At 32.1% G+C, this 20,615-nt stretch overlaps 1 protein-coding gene and 1 pseudogene across 1 annotated transcript; both read left to right on the top strand.

Moving 5' to 3' along the window:
- The first annotated feature begins 11,596 nt into the window (after window positions 1-11,596).
- LOC125578301 (disease resistance protein RBA1-like) lies at window positions 11,597-13,166 on the top strand. Its single transcript, XM_048740718.1, has 3 exons — window positions 11,597-12,037; window positions 12,527-12,778; window positions 12,852-13,166. The coding sequence occupies exons 1-3, from the start codon at window positions 11,823-11,825 to the stop codon at window positions 13,045-13,047; spliced, it is 663 nt and encodes a 220-aa protein (XP_048596675.1). The 5' UTR covers window positions 11,597-11,822; the 3' UTR covers window positions 13,048-13,166.
- Window positions 13,167-14,716: 1,550 nt separating this feature from the next.
- On the top strand, window positions 14,717-17,718 carry LOC125578087 (annotated as a pseudogene).
- The last annotated feature ends 2,897 nt before the right edge of the window (window positions 17,719-20,615 follow it).

Raw genomic sequence — 20,615 nt, 5'->3', positions numbered from 1 at the left:
AGCCTATCGATTATATAATCCCACAACATGCAAAATTGTTGTGAATAGATATGTTATTTTTGATGAGAATAAGATGTGGAATTGGAGCAATACTGAAACTACTAAGGTTACACCAGGAAGTTTTAGTATTACCTATGGCGATTTTGGGAACAAAGGAGTTAGTAGAGATGATAATACTGTCGAAGAAGAAGAAGATGAAGGAGTCGATAATACAGAGCATCAAACTCTACCTGGTCTCGATGAAGAGGAAGATGATATAGAAACTAGTGACCATGATGAAGATATGTTAAGGAGTTCGACAAGAGAAAGAAAGAAGCCGTCTTATTTGAATGACTATATATTATTAGCTGAACTCGATGGTGAGAGACTTCTTTTGTCTATCAATAATAAGCCATGGAATTTTGATGAGGCAAAAGAAGAAAAAGTATGGAGAGATGCTTGTGAAGATGAAATAGCCTCCATAGTCAAGAACAAACCATGTGATTTGGTTGATCTTCCAGCTGGTGCAAAGGCTATTGGTCTTTAGTGGGGTTTTAAGATTAAACGCAATTCTGATGGGAGCATAAACAAATACAAAGTGAGGCTTGTAGAAAATGGTTATATTCAAAAACATGGTGTTGATTTTGATGAGGTTTTCGCACATGTAGCACGAATCGAGACATTAAGATTTGTGATCGCCTCAGCAGCCTCGAAGGGATGGGAAATTCATCAATTAGATGTCAAGATTGTGTTTCTCCACGGTGACTTGAAGGAGGAAGTATATGTCTCTCAACCAGAAGGGTTTGTGATTAGTGGAAAGCAGAACAAGGTGTATAAATTGAAGAAAGCTCTTTATGGTCTGCGACAAGCTCCAAGAGCATGAAATGAGAAGTTAAACATAGTTCCTTCAAGCTTTAACTTTGTTAAATGCTTAAAGGAGCCTGCTCTGTATCGTAAACAAGAGCACACTGTCACTGGTCTTCTCCTTGTTGCAGTATACGTCGACGACCTTTTGGTAACAGGGACAAATCGAGAAAGCATACTTGAATTTAAGAGAAATATGGCTGCAAAGTTAGAGATGAGTGGCTTGGGAAAGTTAACTTATTATCTTGGTATCTAATTGTTCCAACACAAGGAAGGTATACCACTAAAGCAAGAGAGATATGTTATGAATATTTTAGGAGAAACTAGGATGAAAGACTGTAACGCGATTCATATTCATCTGGATCCTAGTTTGAGACTTTCAAAAGCGGAAAAAGAGAGAAGTGTTGATGAGAAAGAATACAGGAGAAACATAAGATGCCTCAGATACTTATTGCATGCTAGACCAGACCTCTCCTACAGCATCATAGTGCTTAGCAGGTATTTGCAATCTCCTAAGCAGTCTCATAAAGCAGTGTTGAAGGCTGTCCTGCGGTATTTACAAGGAATAATTTCGTTTGGGCTGAGCTTTTCACGATCAGGTGAAACAAAAGTTGAGGGATACAACGATAGTACTCATAACGTGGATGATGATGATGGAAAAAGCACGGCTGGGTATATATTCTACTGTGCCAACTGTCCTATCAGCTGGAGTTCTCATAAACAAGAGACAGTCGCATTATCTTCATGTGAGGCTGAGTTCATGGCTGGAACTGAGGCAGAAAAACAGGCTATTTGGCTTCAAGAATTATTGGGAGAGATAAAGTGAAGCGAGTGTGAGAAGGTGTCGATCAATATAGACAACAAATATGCCATAGCCTTGACGAAAAATCCGGTGTTCCATGGCCATAGAAAACATATTCATCAATGGTTTCACTTCATTCGTGAATACGTAGATAACGAGCTGATTGAAGTACATCATGTTCATGGGATCAAGCAAAGAGCTGACATTTTAACTAAAGCATTGGGAAGGGTTAAATTCAAAGAGATGAGAGATCTAATATGAGTTCAAGATGTGAAGACATATGACTTCAAGTTGAAGGGGAGATTGTTGGAGTAAGCTTGAAGTTAGCTTGAGAAGCAAGTAACCTAATTCTATTGAGTTATATAATAGGAAATTATCTATTTTGTTATACTTAATGAGTAGGAAATTTGATTTATATATAAGGAGATGCAAGGATGTTGCATAACGTATGAGTTTGTGATTGAGAGATTGAAAACTTGAGGTTTTGAGTAAGTTTCCTCAAAAGATTAATAAGAGTGATTCTTAGTGAGTTCATTGAGTTCTTATCTTTGTTTACGTGACACTTGAGAATCTATAACCATCTCCAATCTCTCAAAGCTTTTGCTGATTCTAGTAAAATAACCCATAACTGAAATCATATAATCTCAGTTTATGTACAATATAAGTATGCGTGATTCTAAAATTTATCTAAATAACGTGTAGTAAAGTTGGGTAGGTTCTGACTCTTTTGTAAGAGATGCACGGTTCAATTCTTGATTATGTAAGTTTTCTTATTAAAAATCAATATTAAAACGACGTAGTATTGAATATTATTAAAATTATACACAATCAAATACACATATAGACAATGGAAAGTTATATTACGAGTTGACTGCCACTTATTGATTTGACCCGTGGAAATTTTGAAATTGCAGAAAATCCTTATTGAAATGAGAGTTTTTTTTTTTGGAAAGATATCTTCGGTTTAAGAAAACCATATTGCTAAACTAGAAGAGACTTGTGGAGCTATTGGATTTGCATAAGAACATGACACTCTCATGGGATCAGTTTGCAGTATTTGTCAAGGAGGCTCACGAGGGAAGGCGGATGGGAGAACTAACGCATAGGAAAGTAATCTCCGATAAAACAAAGGAAGAAGATTACTTCTATCCCAATCCTCAAGAATGTATCTGTAAAAATCCATCCACTTTATCAGAGTGAAGCATATAAGATCACTAATCACTAGAGTCGAGGATCTGATTGGTTATACTATCTTTGAATTTCTTTCTTTTATCCTCTGCAGTTTCTGTAAAGTTATAAGATGTAACTTAAAAAGGGTTATATCATCTTTATATCAGGAATTGGGATCCAAATTAGGTTTAGCTATCCCTTTAAGATCTACTTCTTTTTGTGGATCGTAGTCCATAGATCCTTACTACTATTCTCATTCATTCATTAGAGATCATACATTTGTTTGAGAAACTCATGACAGCTCAGTCTAGAAGCAATACTATCTTCTAAAGCGAGTTACAGCTACATCCCCAAAACCGGAACAATTCTCTTATACAAACGTCAAAGACGTAGTAGCAATGGTAGTCTCCCATTTTGTAACCAGTGGCGGATCTTGAAAAAAAATTAAATGAGGGCAATATAATAAGAAAAGGTTAAAAATTTGTGTTTAATTACATCATCGCATTTGAGAAAAAAATCCAAATTTTTCGTATGATCATTTCCTTGAATCAATTTTCTAATATTATGTTTCTTTGCAGGGAAAATGTGAATCGGGTTTCCTACAACATTTGCAACGATAATATTATAAGCTTTACGCATTTGGGCCAAATGTTTTCCAAAGATAACTATAAATGGTTGTGTGAAATAAGTCTAAAGGCCCATTCAGGTGTTTATAAATAATAGATTTGGACTAGTTGTCTAGGCAATGGGATCCGCTGTAGCACACACTATTTAAAAAAACTTGCAAAGATCATTCGATCAATCTCTTTAAATCCTGGTTTGATTCCTGGCATCGGTTTTTTTTAATTTATTTTAGACCAACAAATTATACCAACCTAAAACTTTTAGAGAGTTTTGAATTCAGCATATTATTCAAAACTCATAAGGGTGCTAGGTATTCCCCTTCTGCTATGTTCTATGTCGATTTTATACCTCCGGTTTGGTTCTCCGACCCGGATGAACATACATCATAGTTACTTTTTATTGTTGTCAAAAAAATAATTCAAAACTCATAAGGGTTTAGTGGTCGATTGTTTGTGGTTTTTGCATTAGTTTTTGGTTTTTATTTTTGCAAAAACCATTTTTCATCCAATCAAGTTTTAATTTTTAGTTTTTGTTTTTGTAGAAACCATTTGATTTGCCAATCAAGATTTTTAATAAATAGATTCCCTAAAATTTAGGGAAACTAGTTTTTGAAAAGTTTAACCAATTTGTGAAGAAAAACCAAAAACCAACTTTTGTGAGCTTTTAAAAGGAAAAACGAATTTTGATTTTTTTAGGTAGAAACTACAATATTTAATTAATTAATAATTAATAAATAATATTTTCATAAAGATAAATAATCATACAATTTTTGGTACATTAGCTATAATTTAAACAATAATGTGATATAATTTATTTGTGTTTAATATCTGTAAAATAAATTTATATAGTTTATAAATAATATTAATTAATTTTTAAACTTAGGTATTAATTTCTCTATATAAAATAATAGAATAGTTTTAATAATTACTAGTTACATTATAAATAACTAAAATTATAAAAACATAATATGTTTTAGTAATACAATATATTGTATTAGTCATGAAAAATAAAAATAGCCATTCAATTTTAAGAAAATATAAATAATTTATATGAGAAATTTTATAATTAGTTTCAAAATTTTAAGTATTTTAATTTTTATATAATTTATATTATTTAAGAAAAACTATTTCTATTTATATAAGAAAAATTTCTAAGTAGTTTTAAACTTTTAAATATTTTTATTTTTTTGCAATTTATATAAATTTTATGATAAATATTTTATTATAATATAATTTTTTTATAAAACTATAATAATTAAAATATGTTATTGTATTTTATTTTAAAATAATTATCACAAGATTTTGATAATTTTAATTGTAAATATAAATAGTTATTTCTATTTTGTTGTAAAATAGATTTTTACTCTCAAAATCTATTATTTTTTATTAAATTTATATATGCATAGTAAAAATATCTCTTGTTTTTATTTTTTATCATATATATAAGTATATAACTATATGTATATGAACATAGGTAAAAAAAAAACAAATAATTTTTCTAAATTGGGGGCTCCAAAAGGTGACGACCTATTCACATTTTTCAATGTACAAATAATTTTTGTAAATATGGGGATCCAAAAGGTGGCAAACCATTCACATGTTACAAAAGCATTTGCACAAGTCTGGCTCTGGCAGTAGTGTGGTTCTGGCAGTAGTATCGCCTAGAGACTTATTCTCTTTGAAAAAGTAAGATTAGTATTTCCTATATATTAACCATGAAACATTACGACATATTTTAGAAGCCACGTGTCATCATTAAGATATTTTTTTTAGATTTTCTATAAAAAATAAGTTAGTCCATATAAATATACATTATGTTTTTATTAAACTAATTATCAAATTGATTAGTAGTATACAAAAAAATATTCGTTATTCTTTCCTTAATAAATCTTATGAAATTAACTAATATGATTAACATATATATGACAAATAATGATTATGAATAATACATATTTGATTTAAAAAAGTGTATCCTCTCTTTTTTTGTTTAAGTTTATATTATTAAAAAAAATTAAACAATCAGATTAAACATATAATAAAAAAATTAGATTATTTCTTATATGTTATATTTTGAATTTTTTCAAACGACTATAAATTACTAAAAATGGTAAAAGACTCACACTGAAATTTTGTGATCCATGGTTTAACTTTTTTTGTTCAAAAAAGATATAAATGATCATAAATAATATGAATATGAAGTCTTCAATAGATATTCATATTATATATATATATATATATATATATATAAATATGTTAATTTCAAAATTTTCATAGAAAATTTATTGAGATCTTAATATTTTAATATTGAAATTTGTATTGATAAATCTCGCATTAAAAGTTTTGTGGTTAACGCTTTAAATTTTTGTTACAACAAATATACAAATGTTAATAAAATCATATGAATAGGAAATGTCAATAATAAACATTTATATTAAAAGATACTATATATATCTATGTAAATGTCACTAAAGTTTAATTAAATACCATATAAAGTAAATAAAATAATTGTTTTGATTTATTTACCAAAAGCATGACTGTAAATAAACAAAAGGTGTTGGTTTTGATTAATGCGCTTACTCTAATATATACATTTTTATTGATGCAAAATATTTTTTAAATGGGTGGTTTCTAATATGTTATTTGATCCTGACAATCCCATAAATACACTTTTTCAAATCGAAGTAATTTTTAATATTGGAAGTACTATATATATATATATTATTTCATTCAGATTAAATATTTTAGTCTTGATTTTTATTCATAAAAATCTTTTAATGAAATATCATGACAAGATTCCAATAACCTTCTTTTGAGTTTGTTCGAAGAATGAGAGATTTGATCATTCGTCTAATGTTTGTTTCTCTCTACTACCTTGTCTAGCTATTATAATTGTATGAAAAAGAGATTTGACCTATTTATTATAATTTTTCCGGTTTATAATTTAATAAATCAAACGGCTCTTAGTTTATACATAGTTTACATATACTAGAATGATAAAGTATTATATATATATATATTATCGATATACTCTTCAGTAACTAAACCTCAAAAGCATAGGTTGATAAAATAAATAATTTTTTGTTGTTGTTTAGGAGATAATTTTTAGACCGGACTGGTGAATATATAAAAGACATACTTTTATATTTCAAGTCTGCATTTATATTCTATAACAGCTTGATTTTCTTCAGAATTTTGATTCTTAGATATGTATCTGGAGTGGAAATAATTTTTACAGGTGTCCATCTTTTTTAGTTGACACTTATGTAATTCACTGAATTCACAAAAGAAGTTTAAAAAGGAAACAAAACTCATATCAGTGAGAAAAAAAACGAGAACGAAAGCACAATTTTATAGAGGTAGAAAATAACATCACTTATGCAGAGTCAATAGTAAACAAGTCGAGAGTAGAAAACCTAATCATCTTTTGTCATTTTACAATCAATGTTGCCTATCTGGTTTTTGCGATTTGTGTTAGCCGCAAAACTTAATTTCATTTTGTGCATATGAAGTGTTAAAAATAACTAAAATGAGCTTTAATACGTTAGATATTCGACAACGATGATACATGTAAGAAAACAACATTTGTATTCATCATGTTACAATCAATAAAGATTGTAGTGTTGCAAAATGTTACAACTATTCAATTAATAAACAAATATTATTATTGTTTCAAAAAAAAAAAAAAAAAAAAACAAATATTATTATAATGAATTCACTCCGCGCATGCGAGCGGATTATCGTCTAATTAATCGTATTTTAGTAAATGAAACATGTGACCCTCCGGAGAAATATAATTTTACTTTTTTCACGAAACTCACATTTGCGCGAATGTTTCGTTTGAGAAAAATAAATCTGTTCTACTGTATTTTATAATTATTATTTTTTTCTTTTTATTACAATTATATTGAAGTCAAACCATATGAGTGGGATACAATTTAGATTACAACTTTGATTTGAACAAAATTTCCCTAGTCTTCATATTGCTAAACCCCGGTTTGCCCACCCACTAGACACGACACGTTCCGCCAGTCTGCTTTTTATATCCTTAAAAATTAGTTTTCATTCTCTACTGCTGACGATTTCCACGAGAACATGAGGTTGTCCTCGTTGCCTTGGATGCGGGAATTCTCATGTCGTCTTCAGATTAGCTAGCTTCCGATGAACACCTCGAAGCTTGTAATCGTCACCGCCAATATGCGCAAAATGTTATAGAACAAGGGTTATAGAACACAAACCATAAAATCACTCTAGAACTGCCTATACAAGCTCCTAAACCACTCGGAGACCAATAGCCAAAACACCTTCTGGTCAAGAACGGATTGCAAGAAGCCGAGTACAGAATGAAAGTAGCTGATCTTTTGAAATTTTTATTTCTGTTTTATATTTTAGCTTTTGCTCATTTTTCTAGTTTTAGTGTACATAAATTGGTTTTGATTCTTTTATAAATTTCTAACTACTTAGTTTGTATTAAATTAACTTATTGAAAAAATATTCAACATATATTACGTAATCTGAATAGCTAACTTTTAATATTAAATGGTTAATAGTTTATTAGTTTAGTTAACGTGTGGTTTCCAAATTTAAAAATATATATTTAATTTTTTAGAACACTAATTAATACTGATATATAGTGTATACAACTATTCACATTTATCTATCAACTAGGTGGACCGCCCGCACGCATGTGCGGGCATTAACATTGATATTAAATTGATAATTACATATTTACAACTATATAATATTTATGTTACATGTATGTGGTTAATATGAAAGATTTGATGTGGCATATTGATATTTATACTATGTTCATATCCTCATCAGAATTCAAATATATCTCACGGAATATAACTCACGGAGGAACTTGTTCAAAGCATCGTCTCCTTCATGCTTATCATCCTTCTATTCTTCTTCACTTCAGCTTCAAGCTTGTCATAGTCCTTTGTTTTCTTGGAAGAACGATAAGCCGGTCTCATTGAAACCTTTGCACCATTACACAAACAAATAATATAAATTTTAAAATGTCAAGAGTCTGTGATTCAAACTTCTCATCAGGTGAAACTAAATAAAAAGAAAAAAGAAAGTAGAAAACATGTTTAAGAAATTCGGGTCTGACAAAATTGTTGGTTGTTTGACATGTTCAAGAGATGTCCATGTGATTATCTATACTTTTAAAAGACTTTTCTTAATTTTGGTTGATATTACTTTATATCTGCACTTCACGACTGCTATCTGAATACACACCGCAAGGAAAAAAAAGGTCAATACAATGTGTACAACTCAGAATATGGCATTGTTTGAGTTTAAAAGGACTGCTTGGTACTATCTAATAAAACGTATCATTTATATCTGATAAAGCGTATCATTTAGATACATAACTCTTTGAACTGCTTATAGGTTAAGCATGAATATTCTGTTAGTTCAAAAAGTTAGAGTTCAAAAGATTTAAAAGGACTGCTTGGTACTATCTAATAAAATGTATCCTTTAGATGTCAATTATCCAATTACATCTATAAACCAATTACCTTTCGCAACAATCTCGGTTTGAGATGATGCGCTTTCTCTCTTGGAACATCAGTCACAATACTCAGATGCAAAATCACTAACATAATTGACACAATTTACATAGAAGTGTTTATCATGGAGGTGTGTTCTGAGAATGCATTATGCTTCAAACGATCACATTTAACACTAATCTTAAAACATCATAAAAATATAATTGAGAAAAAACAAATATTTCACGCATAACCCCAATAAAAAAAATTAGCCAAGAAATATAAAAGAGAGATTTGAATTACCTGAGATTTATTATCATTGGTTTCATTGTAACAACAGAGTTGATTTACGGTTTCCTTCTCTAAGCCTTAAGTCAGAAAATAGGTAATTCTAACAAAAATATTTAAAGATGTAAACAATCCTCAAAAGATAACAAATTATATAATTGATAGGACAACGTCAATGAGTTTCAAAAAATTTAAAAAAGTTTTGAGATTACCTTTGGCTCTCAGATGTACCGAAGAGGATCACGCACAATAAATAAATTGTACTTGATTAGCATACACATCTTATATTATATTCTTGATAAGTGATTTAACTTTATAAAAAAAATTTACTTTTTTCGAAAGGGATGATCAGTTCGTGGATAAATATAGTCGTCTCTTTTTGTTAGTTGAATCACTACTGATGCAAAAATATAGATAGAGGTACAACATGGAGAGGAAGAGAACAAAAATAACGGAGAAGAATAATCTCCCATAAAATTACCAGTAATGGTGTTCTCGTCTATGAGTTAATTATTGATTATCATACACCTGCGCAAGATCACAAAAGTAAAATTTAAATTAGAACGATCAAAAACATATGAAAACGTAAAATATAGATGCGTGCAACTGATGGGGGTGACGTGATATTTATATAGCAAATTAGTTTAAGTTTCTAAATGACCTAGTTTTCAAGAGAAGCTATGAGATAGAATATCCTCTAATAAATTTTAATTCAGCTATGAGATAGAATATCTTCTAATAAATTTTTAAAGATATTCTGGTTATAATATATACATAATTTTGGTAACTCAAATCTTGCTATATATATTTAAATATTAAAAGCATGATATTAGGAAAAAAAATATCTCGTCAGTTGATTGCAACTGGTTTTTGATAAAACAAATCCCAATATAAGGATTTAAATAATAGATAATAAGGAAAGAATAAAGAATTTTAACGTTAAAACCCCTCAACTAAGTTTGATTTGGGTAAAAACCCCAAAACTAAGTATTTAACGAAAAACCACAAAAACTAACTTTATTTAATGAATTAAAACTCTAACATGTCATAATTACCATTACTACTAGTAAATCTTTAGTTTATGGGTTTGTACACTAAGTAAATGTAGTTGAAGAATTTTACCATTAAAAATGAAAAAATTCAAAATATTGTAATAGGAGGATAAATTTTCAAAATACATTTTATAAATTAATGTATAAGCTTCTATAAATGACTTAGAACCTCTTGTAATAATTTTAAACATCTGATAAGCCAATATAAATACTTTTATAAATGTATTTATAATTTTATAAATGTATTTATAATTTTATAAATTATTTATAAAGCATGCATTGAATTATTAGACATTAATAGTTATTATGATACTTTATATACAAATACTATACGAATATAAAATCATTTTATCAATTCAAATAAATATTTTTGTTTATTATTTTATGTAATTTATAAATAAATAAAAAAATTGATCGCATTATTACTCCTTCATAGTTTCAACAATTAGTTACCATAAATAATTATTTCTAATATTATGTAGATTATTTGGAAAGTGGTAATTGAATTATCCTTTCCTTTTAGATATAATTATAATAAATAAAATTAAAAATCACCGGTCAATCAAATTATAACAATTTCAAGAGTTCATTTATGATCAACACGTAATAAAAATCACTTATGTGACTTCTCAATCAATATATAGCAGGATTTATATTTTTATAAATAATTTATAACATTATATAAATAATTTTAAAATTCTGATAAAAAAATATTTTGTAAACAACGATAAATAATTTAAAAATCATAAAATAAACATGTTTGGATTTTGTAATATTTAAAATAGTTATTATATAATTATATTTGAATACAATTCATCAAGTAGAGTATAAAACTATTATAATTATCTTATATAAAAATTCGTTCATTATATTTTATAGTTTAGAAATATTAAAAGTAATAAATAAAACATTATTAATCTTTCTATAATTTCAAAAATTAGTTGCCATAAATTGTTATTTGTAATATTCTTTAGATTATATGGCAAGTGATGTTTAATGTTTTTAGACTTACCTTAAATTTTTAGATCTAATTTAAATAAATAAAAATTAAAAACAATCGATCAATCAAATTATAACAATTTTGTTGAAAATTTACCTATGAGCGACACGTTACTAGACCTCAATAAAGTGACTTCTCTTTTAATATATAGGGGATATAGTGAATTGTATAAACTTTATCATAACTATTTTCATATTTTGTATAATACTCATGTGTTAAATAGTTTTATTTTTGTCAGTTTTGCCTTGCTTAGCACATGTGTTCAAGGCACATTTGCACGTGGTATTTTATTTTTCTTTAAAAACTAGGGTCTTATTTGCGAAAAAGTATAAATATAGCTAAAGTTTGGGAACTTTCTTTTATGAAGCACAAGGTCTTAGAACTATTTGGGCCGGGCCTGCTTCGGCCCCTGAATAGCTGAGCACGGCACCGACAAAGATGACGTTAGAAAACTGACGTTGGCACCTTGAGAGGAAGAAGAAAGCGTTATAAAATACGTAATAGTTTTAACAACGTTAAGTACTTAAGTTCCTGTGTTCTTGATATCATACGATGGCGATCATCTCTCCTACTAAGTCCCATCAAGTGTTCTTCAACTACAGAGGAGAGCAACTGCGTCACAGCTTCGTGAGTCATCTCACTGATGCTTTTGAACGGCATGGGATTAACTTCATCGTTGACAAATACGAGCAGAGAGGCAAAGATCTCAAAAATATCTTTGCAAGGATCGAAGAGTCGAGCATTGCGCTTGCCATCTTCTCTACCAGGTTGTATACTATTTTCCACGCTCTTTGATTATCAAGTGTCTACATTGGCTCCAGAAATTTTTTTTACAGCTGTCATAAATTAAACTAAATTAATTATTTAATTTAGTTTTATTAAAATAATAATTTGAAATATTATTAAAATAGTGATTATATAATATTAAATTAAGAATACTTTCTCATTTAAAATGAATATATAACATAAATGTTTCTATAAAGCCAGAAAAAAACTGATTTAGATCCAAAAAAAAGATTAAAAAAAATATATTGAGTAGATGCTTTGGCTCGTAACAAAATAAAAAATAAAATGGGAACAACTAGCATCGAAGATTGAACTCGGGTTTCAGAATTTTGGGGGTGTCAAAATAGGGATTTTAACCAACCATGCTACGTTGGTTCATTGCACAGAGCCTACAAAGACATTTATATTATTGAACCAGAATTAGAATCAACAACCGTAATCACCTAATCATAATCGACTTAATTATATAGGTATCCTGAGTCGAGCTGGTGCATGGATGAGTTAGTGAAGATGAAGAAACTAGCTGATAAAGGGAAGATCCAAGTCATTCCAATCTTTTACAAGGTGAGCGCACGAGACGTGAGGAGACAGACGGGTAAGTTTGGAGATAAATTCTGGAATCTCGCCAGAGCTTCTATTACTAGCGGAGATCAGATCAAGAAATGGAAGGAAGCGTTGGAATGTATATCAGGAAAGATGGGTTTGTCGTTGAAAAACAAGAGGTATGCTTTCCAGTCACATTCTCGCTCTAGTCCGTTTCCTCCAAAATCTGAGCATATACTTTATATATGGCAGCTGTGAAGCTGATTTCATCAAGGAAATTGTGAAGGAGGTTGTGAGAGTTATAGAAGCACCTGAACTCGAGGAAAAGGATAATCATGCTGAGAAGAAAAAGAGAACGCATCGCAGTTGCCTATGTGAGCTTCCCCATTTCAAGAGGAGCAAAACCCTAACAGTTTTTTTTTTCTTTTTTTTTTCTTTCTTGTTTTAACCCTAAAAGTCTAGACGTAACTGAATTTTGTAATTTGTCATGTTAAATTCTTCTCTTTATCTAAGTGTTTTCTTTCTTTAGCATATATCCAAGGCAGGAGCGGAGCTATTCAAGGCATAATGGGCTCAGCTGACCCCACCAAATTTACAAATTTGTTTTCTATTTAAGTCCCCAATCTTTTATTTTCTTTCCTTTTCACCTTCATTTTTCAGTTTGTAACTTAAATATCATATATCCACAAATGTTATGTTTTAAATCCCTTGTAAATTAATTATATTTATGTGTTTACTTATTTTATATTATTTTAATATAATAATTAATATATATATGATCCCGGTAAAATTATTTTCTGGCTGTGCCACTAATCCAAGGTATTTTTTTCCTATATGAATAGGAGCATAGAGAATGTTTAATAATAAGGGCATCAGCACTGGGTAATTTCTCAACCTTCTCTAGATAACATTATAATAGTATTTTTAACACAGTTTTACTTAAAATTAAAATTAAATGTTTAAAATCTAATGCCACCATTTATATAAAGACACATGTAAAACCAACACTTCAGCCGTTTTTGAAAGTTCCTTGCTAATTCTTAAAGATATGTTTCTCTTTAAATATACTTTTTCTCACATACTTTTAACTTTTTAAATATATTTTTTGGTTGAGAAATTTGGGAAGAATTTCGCACTAATGATGATGCCCTAAGGGTCAAATATTATTTACATGATACTAGATCATGTATAAATGCAATATGTATAAGCATACAAATTGGGCGTCGGCCAAGTGTTGTTTGATATGTAAATGCATTTACGTAAGTTCAACATGTAAATGCAATATATATATATATGTAATATTTCGGCGAAGCATACTTAATCTGTTAATCATATCTATAAATTCAATATGTAAATGAAAATATGTATAAATGCAATATATTAAGACTAACATAATTCATATTGCATTTACATGCTATACATATAAAACAAACCTACAAATGCTGTAGCAACCTTGTATACACACTCAAGAAAGTAGAAGCTGTCTATACGATGCTCTTTCCTTTTCAAATTCAAGACCGAGTCAAACCCTAAATCATATGTATATGTAGTTATTGAATCTTGCACGCAATGTAAATTACCTGTCTCATACGCAGTAAACGAGAACTGCCCTGAGTCCACCTTATCGGCTTCATGCAACGTCGTCGTCCCATGTTGGCGGCATCACCTAGTACCTACTAATATTACACAAGAGCAAGAGAGGGAGAACATTATTAATCTAAGATTGATAACGATCGATGAGATAATGTTCCAGTAGTTACTACCAGGGGCAAATCTAGAGTATTTATTTACTGGGTGCACTATTGGTAATAAAAATGAGATTGGAACTTGGGTTATTATGAATGCCCAAGTTCACATTTACTATCTAATACACCAAAATTTTAATTTTTTAGCTATAAAATTTTAATTTTTAAGATATATATGGGTGCAGCCGTACAGGTGCCACCTCACCACATAAGGTGGCTTCGCCCCTGGTTACTACCTTGACGCCTTGACGGTGATTTTCAGATAATCAGAAAGAGGATGATATCTTCGTTAGGGTTTACGATGAAGTATTTGCCAACGGTTATTGAGTTTGTATATATGAATATTCTCGGACATGCATTTCGTTGTCCAGAATGAGCTCATACCCGATTGATAGTGTTGTAGGAGATAACAACGTGAGTATCAAAAGAAAAAATGAACTCCGAAAAGAAAATCCATGGCGGCACTAGAGAGAGAGAGAGAGATTTTTGCAGTATTCAAAGTTTTGGACGTTTCGTGAAAATGTGGCCTACTTGCTTATGACTGATCTGCGTTTTGTTTTTATTGATTGATGTGTCTTGTTTTAGCTCTTGCCGCGGTTCAGGAAACATTTCAACAGGAGTGATACTCGATAGCCAACAATGGTCTTTCTCTCCATCTCCAGAGGCTGAGATGCCGTTTGAACTTCCAAGGACCAGGTGAGATTCACTCCACAGATAGAGGCTTTAGGAGCAAAGTTAGTTAGTATTCTCAAACAAAGAGGGCCTTTTGTGGCTTTGCATTTGAGATATGAGATGGACATGTTGGCTTTCTCTGGTTGCACTCAGGAAGAAGCTGAAGAGCTCAAAAAGATGAGGTAACATACTCTTCTAGCTTTGACCTTTTATACAAAATCTTGATTTCATGGTTCTCTTTCTAGGTATGCATATCCATGGTGGAAAGAGAAAGAGGTAGTCTCTAAGGAGAGCAGAGTGTAAGGGCGTTGTCCATTGACACCTGAAGAGACTGTTTCGGTCTTAAAAGCATTAGGGTTCCACAATAAGGATACACAGATATACACAGGGCCGGCTTAACCATTTCATAGGCCCTGGGGCAATTTTTCAAAATAGGCCCTTAACTCTTAAAATATTGTTTATTTCTAACAAAATTGTATAGTTTATCAAAATATGAAACCAAATGCTTAAAATATTATCATGCTCACGTACGGGATTAGAAGTGATTAGTCGTATTAAAAACAATTCTCTCACATAAATTATTTTTATACCATCAGATTTTAAATTTGTATTAGCACTTGTTTTCAAAATGTTGTTCAATGTTCACCATGATACAATCTAATTGTCTAGAAAGAAGTGACATATAATTAGGAATAAAATTTTGATCCGTCTAAAATATATAAACCTAGTTACTAAAAGTTTTATTTTAAAAAATAAAATAATATTAATAGAACAGAGCATGATCTCATAAAATAAAATAAAAATTGGAATTATATATGGGGAAATGGAATTCTAATGGGAAACGAAGAATTTAGTGAGAAAAAGATATTTGGGGAACGCGAAACGTTTTTGATTTGAAAAGAAAAATCAGTCTATATGAACATTCCTATAATTTTCCAGCTGTATCTGTTCTGCCTCTTAAATTTCGTATATTCAGTTGACAAATTTTTTTTTTTGAATACTCAAAAACATAATGGGCCCCTCTCTCTCTCTTGGGCCCTGGGCTGCACCTGAGCCGGCCCTGGTTATACATTGAAGCTGGTGATATTTACGGTGGTGAGAGGAGATTACTGTTAACATTTGAACAACACAGCTCTAATACCATGTTGAACTTTTACTTCTTGGCTTGACCTCTCACTCATGGCCAACCTCTATTTCTCTCTCTGTTCCTATTTTCTTGTTCACTCTCTGTTGTTACACTTGTGTTATAATGTACACAAGCTTACTCCCTCTCTTTTCTCTCTCACGTTTAATTTGTTTTCTTGTAGAAAAAAAAGAGAGAACACTTTTTCTGTCTTCAATTTTTTTTTTGTTCAAAACTGTCGACATTTTTTCTTTTCTCATAAGTTTCAAACACACAAACTTACACATATTTATAGTAGATTCTCTAACTACTACGCACACATATTTAGACTTTTAGCCTAACCATTCCCATTTGTCTTTACCTAGACTAAGTTTACAAGAAAAGTCTAACACTCCAACTTCTTTGACTTCTCCTTTGAGTTTGTTTGCTCTTGTCTCTTTCACATTTTCTTGGTCTTCTTTTCTTTTTGTTTTTTTTTTCTTGTTTAATCAAATGATACAGTTCCAACAATTAGCCATTTTAAAAGAATCATTCCCAAGAATTGTAAGTTTTTTTTTCTGTCACACTGTCATGCTTTCACCATATAATATAGTTTCAAAATGATAAATCACAATGTGTTATCAGGTGAAAAAGGAAATGCTATTAGACTCAACGGAACTGCAACATTTTCAGAACCATTCATCAGCTCTAGATTTCATTGTATCAGTAGCCAGCGACACTTTTATTCCTACCTACTATGGAAACATGGCTAAAGTTGTTGAAGGTCATCGAAGGTACTTTACATAAAATCAAAATGTTTACTAAAAGTCTCAGCGAGATTATTGAACTGAGGGTTTCCATTTTTTTGGAAAGATATATCAGGTTTAAGAAAACAATATTGCTGAACCGGAAGAGAAGAGACTATTGGAGCTTTTGGACTTGCATGACAACAAGACACTCTCATGGGATCAGTTTGCAGTATATGTCAAGGAGGTTCATGAGGGAAGAAGGATGGGGGAACCAGCACATAGGAAAGTAATCTCTGATAAACCAAAGGAAGAAGATTACTTCTATGCCAATCCTCATGAAATGCATCAGTGAAGGTCCATCCACTTTAACATAGTAAAGCTTCTTTAAAAATTTTATAAAGCATATAGTAGATCACTAACCACTAGAGCAGGAACTGATTAGTTACCATCTCTGTGTTTTTCTTTGTCGTTTTCGGTTTTTTGTAAATTAAGAGATGTAACTTAGAAGGGTTAGTATATTTATATCAGGAATTGATATCCAAATCAGGTTTAGCTATCTTCTTAAGATCTAATCGATTTAATCAATGACATTATGAGACAAGTCCTTCCTCGGACTAAAGGCTTCTCCTTTTTCCAGTGACAAAGAAAAGGACATAATAAAGGGTTTATTGTGGATCATAGATTATTATTACTCCTCTCATTATATTCATTCAGGGGCCGTTTGTTTCAGCATTTGTTATTTCCATTCAAATGATTCATTTGTATGATCTATTCAAATGATCCATTCAGATTTTTGTGATTGTTTGTTTGTCCATCCACATAGCTCATTTAGATGAATCATCTAAATGGATCTTATGTTTGTTTCTTTATTTTCATTTCTATTCAAATGAGTTTAGCAAACAAATTACCAAAATACCCTTACGTTAATTTAATCATATGTTTGATATTAATTTTAACTATATTACATTTAATTATTTAATTTAATATATTTACATTAGAATTATTTCAAAATTAACGAGTTTTTTTTTTGCAGTTTGGGCGGGAAAACAAGATTTTTCGGTTATGGCGGGAAAACGAGATTTTTCGGTTTTGGCGGGAAAATACAAATTTTCGGTTTTGGCGAGAAAACAGGTTTTTGCGGTTTTATCGGGAAATACGTTTTTGGCAAGAAAACACGTTTTTACGGTTTTGGAGGGAACCACGTTTTTGCGATTTTGGCGGAAAAATGCATTTTTGCGGTTTTGGCGGGAAAACGCGTTTTGCGGTTCTAGCGGGAAAACACGTTTTTGCGGTTTTGGCAGGAAAAAACATTTTTGCGATTTTGGCGGGAAAACGTGCTTTTGCTGTTTTGGCGGGAAAACGCGGTTTTGCGGTTTTGGCGGGAAAACGCGGTTTTGCGGTTTTGGCGGGAAAATGCAGTTTTGGCGGGAAAGCACGTTTTTGCGGTTTTGGCGAGAAAACGCATTTTTGCGTTTTTAGCGGGAAAACACGTTTTTGCGATTTTGGCGAAAAACGCGTTTTTGCGATTTTGGCGGGAAAACAAGTTTTTGGCGGGAACACATTTTTACGGTTTTCGCGGAAAAACGAGATTTTTTGGTTTTGGCGGGAAAATACAAATTTTTGGTTTTGGCGAGAAAACATGTTTTTGGTTTTGGCGGGAAAGTACGTTTTTGCAATTTTGGCGGAAAAGTACGTTTTTGCAATTTTGGCAGGAAAACACGTTTTGCGACTTTGGCGGGAAAACATGTTTTTTGTGTTTTGGCGGAAAAATGTATTTTGGGGTGTTGGCGTGAAAACATAATTTTTTGTGATTTGTGCATGAAAACATGTTTTTCGGTTTTTGCGGGAAAACACGTTTTTGCAATTTTGACGGGAAAATATTTTTTTGCAATTTTAGCGGAAAATGCGTTTTGGGGTTTTGGCGTGAAAAAATAGTTTTTAGCACGGGAAAAAGTGTTTGTAGTTTTGTCAGTTTTCGTTTGTGACAAAAATGATATTATGTTTTGGTTTGTAATTTGTGAATTACATTAGGGGCATAATAGACTTTATACCATTTTGAATGAACCATCTCCATTCAAATGATCCAAATTGGTTCAGCTGAATGAACTTTAAAATTAAGCCTAAATTTCCAAAAGTCATCCGGATGATCTATTTGAATGAATTGCACTTTTAGTGCATAAACAAACAAAACTCCCATCTTCATCCAGATGATTCATTTAAATGGAGAAACAAACAGGCCCTCATTAGATCATACATTCGTTTAAGAAACTAATGACTGCTCAGTCTAGAAGCAAATAATGTCTTCTAGAGCAGTAACAGCCACATTCATTCGCCTTTGGTCCTTTAAAAATCCAACCGTTGGTATCTTCTGCAGCCTCTGCTTCTCCTTCACAATCAGTGCTCTCTCTTCCATGTCCCAACCAATGGTATATTTTTGGTGCAGAAGATTTGGTTACCAACGCAAAAAAAAATGGCTATTTTCTCTCTCCTAGCGAAAATAAAGGCGATTCTCATCTGTAACAGTGCCGATCTCTGCTTCTCACCGGCGTCTCCTCCGACGTCGGATCAGCAGCCATTTCTCTGCTCCGGTCCCGCCGGCGCAGATGAAGAAGAAGAAACCGAAGATTTCTCCGAGGAAATCCCCGAAGAAGAAGAAGCCCACCCCGAAATCGCCGCCATCTTCAGTGTCGGCAAAATCAACCACTAGCCTTAGTGACTTTCACCCGATTGACCCCTCGTTTGTTTCTGATGCCCAAATCGGCGGCCCCGCTGACAAGGATGCTCAACAATCGATTGCTCACTCGGATCTGGTCCTAGAATTGGTAGCGCTTCCGACAAGTGAGACAGTGATCGCCGTTTCCTCGACAGATCCATCTCCATCTCGTGAAGAATTACAAGACTCTGTTCTAGAGTCTAACCTAGAGTCGAGCCCTGTCGGTGCGCCGATTAGCTCCTCTGTCTCAACCCCGGAAAAGCTAGCTATCTCTAAGGAAAGCCAAGCCCCGGATGTGTCTCTTCCCGTAGTTTCTGTTGACGCCAAGTTTGATGCTTTGAGCTCACAGGTAGCTAAGAATGACTATCAGCCTCCAGTGGAAGCCTCTGTTCCAGAAGCTGTGGTTATGAGTGAGGATGTTTCGCCAGTGGCGCACGGTCTGACTAACTCGATGAAGGTGCATCAGGAGGCACCAAAAGAAAATGCCCCTGCGAGTACATCGAAAATCCACCCAGGCTTGCCGGTGCCTTCCAAAACCCCCGGAAACGACTGGTGTGCTCATGCTAAGGGGTTTGGCAAAAGGCTTGCAAAGAAAGGAGAAGCCTTTACACTACCCTCGGGTGAAGCTTGCATCAAAATTCCTAACTCGGTGATTGAGAAGAATAGAAAATCTTGGGAACCATTTATCATCGGCCAGTTCTACTCTGATCCTCCGTCTCAGGGAACATTACACAACATTGTTAATGGGATCTGGAGCAAACAATATAGGGACATTGCAGTCTCAAAAATGGAGGGCTTTGCGTTCCTGTTTCGGATACCGAATGTGGCAACAAGGCACAGGGTAGTTCAGCAGCGGCTCTGGCAGATTGAGGGCCAAACTATGTTCGTGGACAAATGGGAACCAGGAGTCGTTCCGAGAAAGCCCGAGCTCACCTCTGCGCCGATTTGGCTTGAGCTCAGAAATGTGCCCCTTCAATTCTTCAATGAGGATGGATTGGAGAGGATTGCTGGGCTTGTAGGTCACCCGGAGTACTT

Source organism: Brassica napus, chromosome A9, assembly GCF_020379485.1.
Source record: "Brassica napus cultivar Da-Ae chromosome A9, Da-Ae, whole genome shotgun sequence".
NCBI classification, from domain to species: domain Eukaryota; kingdom Viridiplantae; phylum Streptophyta; class Magnoliopsida; order Brassicales; family Brassicaceae; genus Brassica; species Brassica napus.
The sequence above is the reverse complement of the archived record's forward strand: the minus strand, read 5'-3'. Positions and strand labels throughout refer to the sequence as shown.

What these genes read in the sequence shown, in the direction of transcription:
- LOC125578301 (XM_048740718.1), top strand. Translation starts at nt 11,823, where the DNA reads ATGGCGATCATCTCTCCTACTAAGTCCCATCAAGTGTTCTTCAACTAC. An exon ending in CTTGCCATCTTCTCTACCAG is followed by an intron (nt 12,038 to 12,526) that starts GTTGTATACTAT and finishes TTAATTATATAG; the next exon opens with GTATCCTGAGTCGAGCTGGT. An exon ending in TTGTCGTTGAAAAACAAGAG is followed by an intron (nt 12,779 to 12,851) that starts GTATGCTTTCCA and finishes TATATATGGCAG; the next exon opens with CTGTGAAGCTGATTTCATCA.